Genomic DNA, 5,577 nt, shown 5'->3' on the forward strand with positions numbered 1-5,577 from the left:
TTTCTTGAATATCCGTCATGTTCCAGATACTGGTCTAGGCTCTGAGGATACTGTACCTGAACAAAACAAACATCCCGTCTTGATATTCTAGAGTCGTGCCATCAGCCACATATGGCTCATTAAATTTACAGGAATAAAAAAGAAATGGCCCTCGCCGGTTTGGCTCAGTGGACAGAGCATCAGCCTGCGGACTGAAGGGTCCTGGGTTCGATTCTGGTCAAGGGCACATGCCTGGGTTACGGGCTCAGTTCCCAGTAGGGGGCCTGCAGGAGGCAGCCGGTCAATGATTCTCTCATCATTGATGTTTCTACCTCTCTCTCCCTCTTCCTTCCTCTCTGAAATCAATAAATATATATATTTTTTTAAAAAGATGAAATGAAATCCCAAATCCAGGTGCTCCGTAGTTGCCTGTGGCTAGTGGCTACTGTATCACGTAGCGCAGATAAATCTTCATCATTGCAGACAGTCCTGTTGGGCACTGAGGTGATGGTAGGAGGAGAGACAATACAACAAGTAAATATTTAACAACACATAGGTTATACAGAAAAGAATAATGATAGGTTTTCTGGTGGAGAAGAAGACGGGAGCGGGAGATAAGAATTACCTGTTGGGGTGGATATTTACATCTTAATTGGGTTGCAAGGGAAGGCCTCAAATGAGGAGGTGACACCTGAAGTAGGTGAGGGAGGGAACCATGCAGATATCTGGGGGGAAAATCGTTGCTGGCCGAGCGAGCAGCCAGTGCAAAGGCCCGGGGGTGGGAGGATGACTGTTGTGTTCAAGGAAAGGCAGGGAAACCAGTGTGGCCGGAGAAGAAAGAGGTTGGTGGCGGGGCGGGGGGTGGGGGAGAGAGTGGGGAGTGGGAGGAGATACCTGCGAGGTGACAGGCAGGACCACGCAGGCCATGGTGAGCACTTCGGTCTTTCCTCGGAGTGAGTTGGGAGTCATGGGAGAATTCCGAGCAAAGGACAGGACCAGCGTAGGTTGTTAAAACATCTACGGCTGTTCTGTGGAAGATAGCCTACAGGGGGCCAACAGCAGAAGCAAGGAGTCCAGCGAGGTAGCTACTGCTGTTGTCCGCGTAAAGGATGATGGCCGCTCAGACCAAGACGGTAGCAGTGGGGGAGGCGAGTAGCGGTCAGATTCTGGGTACACTTTGAAGAGACGAAAGGATTTCCGGACTGCTTCGATGGGAGGCATGAAATAAAGAGTCATGAAGGCATGAAATAGAGAGTCAAGCATAGTCTCCCAGTTTATGCTGGAAGGATAGAGTCGTCATTGACTGAGCTGGGAAGACGGAAGGAAACAAGGCCAGAGAGTCCGTGGTGTACCAGGCTACCCCGCTTCCCACCGCCACCCCATCTGGAGTCTCAGCCGCAGCCCAAGGGCTAAAGGTGAGACCCCCGCCCTTTTCCTCTCTCCCAGGAATCTTCAGGTCTACCTGGGGAAGCACAACCTTTACGAAAGAGAGAGTTTCCAGGAGCAGAGCTCTGTTGTCCAGACCGTGGTCCACCCTGGCTACAACGCGGCCACTCATGACCAGGACATCATGCTGTTACGCCTGAAGCGCCCGGCCAAACTCTCGGACCGCATCCGGCCCCTGGCCCTGGAGAGAGACTGCTCGGCCAACCGCACCAGCTGCCAAATCCTGGGCTGGGGCAAGACAGCAAGTGGTCAGTAAGATGGGGGAGCAGGCCAGTGGGTCCTGGGTAAGGTGGACCAAAGGGTGAAGGGTCAAAGGTGAAGGTGGCCCAACGGCGAGGACCAATGGGGCAGTGTGTCGCTGGGCGAAAGGTCAAAGGGGAGGGGAGACAAATATGGAAGCGGGGCTAATGAGTGACTAGCCAATGGAGAAAGTAGACCAATGGGTGAATGGTATGGCTGGATAGGCAATAAGATGATGGGTCAGTGAGGAGGGGGAAGGGCCCATGGGGAGATACCAATCAGAAAGGAGGCCAGTTGTCGAAAGGGACCAATCAGGCTGCACTGATGATCAGAAGGGGTAAGTGGAGGATGCACTAATGGGAGAAGAGAGATGACTAAAGCAGGGGAGCCAAAGGAAGGGTGTGAATTAAGCTAATGGGGCCATGGGGGAAGAGTGACTAGCCAAAGGGAGTCCCTAGAGGAAGAAAGAAGTCCAATGAATCAGCAAGAACCATTGATGGTGGGCCTGTGAGCGAAGGGCCAAAAAAGAAGGTGCCCTATTGGATGAAGGGCCAATGGAAGGGCAGAGCCATGTATAAAAGGGCCAATGAGGGATGTGGACCAATGGATGAAGGGCCAATAGGAAGGGAGAGCCATTTAGGGAAGAACCAATGAGGGCGGTGGACCATTGGATGAAGGGGCAATAGGAAGGGAGAGCCATTTAGGGAAGGACCAATGAGAGAGGTGGACCATGCATGAAGGGCCAATTGGAAGGGAGAGCCAATGGGCAAAGAAGGGTCCCGTTAGGAAAGGACTAATGGTCCAGTGATGACCAACCAGGATGCGCCAATGAGCAAAAATGGTCCAATGAAGGGCAAAGGGGTGTGACAGGGGCGGTCACTCTTAGAGGAAGCATCTACAGGTCAGCTGGAACTACTGGAGAAGGTGGGGCCAGTAGAAGAGAGAGAAGCGGAGGCAGAGCCTAGGACAGTGATGGCGAACCTTTTGAGCTCGGCGTGTCAGCATTTTGAAAAACCCTAACTTAACTCTGGTGCCACATCACATAGAGAAATTTTTTGATATTTGCAACCATAGTAAAAGAATGATTTCTATTTTTGATATTTATTTTATATATTGAAATGCCATTTAACAAAGAAAAATCAACCAAAAAAATGAGTTCGTGTGTCACCTCTGACACGCATGTCATAGGTTCACCATCACTGGCCTAGGAGATAGGAAAAACCCACAGGAAATGAGGACTCATGAGAAGGGAGGGACTAATGAGGAAGACGAACCATTGGAATGGAAGAATGGCATAAAGAGGGACCTCTCAAGAGTCCAGGCCAATGGAAATGGGTTTTTAAGAATAAGAGACAAATGGGGAGAAGGGAACCAGTGGGCAATGGGGACCAGCAGAGGAGGGAGGAGTTGTAGGGCTCGGATGGTCGCTGGGGAGGATGTGGGAAGGATGGATTCTGAAGTAAGCCTGCCCCACCCCCCGTCTCTCTTGTCAGGTGTGTTTCCTAACACCATCCAGTGTGCAGATGTCCACCTGGTACCTCATCAAGATTGTGAGCGTGCCTACCCTGGCCGGATCACCCAAAACATGGTGTGTGCTGGAGATGAGAAGTACGGGAAGGATTCCTGCCAGGTGAGGCCAATGACGGGACCCGCCAGTTATACAGCAAAGGACAGAGACACGAAAACACAGACAGAGACAGGAAGAGAGAGACACACAGAGAGACCTTACCGGGGCTTTACAGAGATAAGCTGGGAGAGACTTTGAGGCATGAAAAGGATGAGAGAGCCCTAGCTGGTTTGGCTCAGTGGATAGAGCGTCAGCCTGCGGACTGAAGGGTCCCAGGTTCGATTCCGGTCAAGGGCACATACCCGGGTTGCGGGCTCCGTCCCCAGTTGGGGCGTGCAAGAGACAGCTGGTCAATGATTCGCTCTCATCATTGATGTTTCTATCTCCCTCTCCCTCTCTGAAATCAATAAAAAATGTGTGTGTGTGTGTGTGTGTGTGTTCCTGAGTCTCTCCATCTCTGAGTGTCTCTCCCTTTCTGCATGTCCGAGTCTCCTCCTGTCTCTCTGTCTCTCTCTCCCTGTATTACTGACTCTCTCCCTCTTTCCCCAAAGGGCGATTCAGGGGGCCCACTCGTGTGTGGAGGCCGTCTCCGAGGCCTGGTATCATGGGGTGACGTCCCCTGTGGATCCAAGGAGAAGCCGGGGGTCTACACCAACGTCTGCAGATATCACCAGTGGGTCCGGAGAACCATTTGGGCCAACTCATTCTGACATATGGCATCCAACCCTTGACCTCGGACCCCACATATCGCCTCTAAGATATGTCTGATCAAGACCGTGCCTCCTCCCCTCCAACCCCGCCCGGAATCAACCCTTAATGCTTCATTCTGCCTGATTTTACCCAACCCCATCACTGGGGGTGAGCCGGGGCATGGGCTGAGGTCTTGCCCCGACCACTAAGAGAAAACAGGAAAATCGCGTCCGAGCAGCCCTCCCTCCTGATGATCCCAGGGGCGTGTTATCTCCCCGCAGAGGACTGGTCATGCGCCTGGAGAAACCCAGATTGGAACCCCAGCTCTCCCTCTTGCTCCCCGTGCAGACTCTCATCTGTGAAATAGGGACAATAACACTACGCCCCTCATAACTCAGGGGCCGCCGTTGGGAGGATTCAAGGTCTGGAACGTAGGCAACACAGGCACCAGGGCCTGGCACACTGCCTGCTGAATAAAGAGTAAATTTCACTGCTGGTGACACTTGTTGCTTTTCTCCCACGTCTGCTGCCCTGGGACCCAGCTAATTGCTTAGTGCTTCCAGCAGCCCGGCCGGCTTAGGCGGTTAATCCTCAGGGCCCGTGGGAGATGGTGCTAGGCCTTGAATGCCAGGCGGAAGACGCTGGCCTTGATCCTGAGGACCCTGAGGGAAGGAAGGACGGACAGGGTCAGATCTGGGTATTAGAATATCTCACGCGGGTGCATTCGAGGTGGGGGGATGGGCAGGGAGGAGCAGACAGCCAGAGCTGAGTGAGGACCCAGGCTTCCGCGTGCCTTCTGGGGTTCTCCCATCAACACGCACCACGCGTGACCCCAACCCGTGTCAACCCCTCTGTCCCCAAACCCCAGGCCCGGGCCTGTCCCCAGAGAGGTATTGTTCTCTTACAACCCCCACGGCCCCATCCCTGAGGAAGACAAAACAACATCTAAGTCACGTGGGGCGATTGGGGGGGCCCCCCCACTAGCACCTGCCTTGGCTGGCCTGGGGCCTGTGGGCTGGGGGCAGCTCCTGCGTTGAGCATCTGCTCCCTGGTGGTCAGTGCGTGATATGTGACTGGTTGTTCAGCTGTTTCAGTTGATTTGCATATTAAGCTTTTATTATATAGAATTTGTGTGAGCTCTTATATGTTAAAGATACTAACTATTTATCAAATATTTGCTGCAAATACATTTTTCCCAGTTTGACTTTTAAAATCTAGGCTCATTAGCGATTTCCCCTGTAGCCACATGGATTCCTTTAGATGCCTGTTTTCTTTCTCATTGGAATTCTATGCTATTTTTATTGCTATAATTTCTTTTTTTTAAGAGTCTGTTATTCTTTTTGAGTTATATTTTCTTCTAGTTTGCAGCCATAATGGCTTCACTCCTAACTTTATTTTTTAAAATATGTTTTCATTTATTTGAGAGAGAGAGAGAGAGGAAGAAAGAGAGAAAGAGAGAAAGATTGAGCCCACAATCTGGGCATGTGCCCCGACTGGAAATCGAACCGTGACCTCCTGGTTCATAGGTCAATGCTCAATCACTGAGCCACACCAGCTGGGCAACACATATCTTTTTTTTTTTTAGGACATGTAGTATATTAGCCTTTTATTTATTTATTTAATTTGTTTTTTATTAACACATTTCTTTTAATGAT

General features: G+C 51.3%; 1 protein-coding gene across 1 annotated transcript in view; it reads left to right on the forward strand.

The window, feature by feature from the left end:
- Window positions 1–4,417, forward strand: part of LOC102769206 (kallikrein-6) — a 6,835-nt gene extending 2,418 nt beyond the window's left edge. The window contains exons 2-4 of the mRNA XM_015563982.1: window positions 1,426–1,673; window positions 3,159–3,295; window positions 3,784–4,417. Of these exons, the coding sequence (XP_015419468.1) occupies window positions 1,426–1,673; window positions 3,159–3,295; window positions 3,784–3,942 (544 nt within the window). The 3' untranslated portion in view covers window positions 3,943–4,417. The remainder of the gene's footprint in view (window positions 1–1,425; window positions 1,674–3,158; window positions 3,296–3,783) is intronic.
- The last annotated feature ends 1,160 nt before the right edge of the window (window positions 4,418–5,577 follow it).

This window comes from Myotis davidii, unplaced genomic scaffold, assembly GCF_000327345.1.
Source record: "Myotis davidii unplaced genomic scaffold, ASM32734v1 scaffold358, whole genome shotgun sequence".
Classification (NCBI taxonomy): Eukaryota; Metazoa; Chordata; class Mammalia; order Chiroptera; family Vespertilionidae; genus Myotis; species Myotis davidii.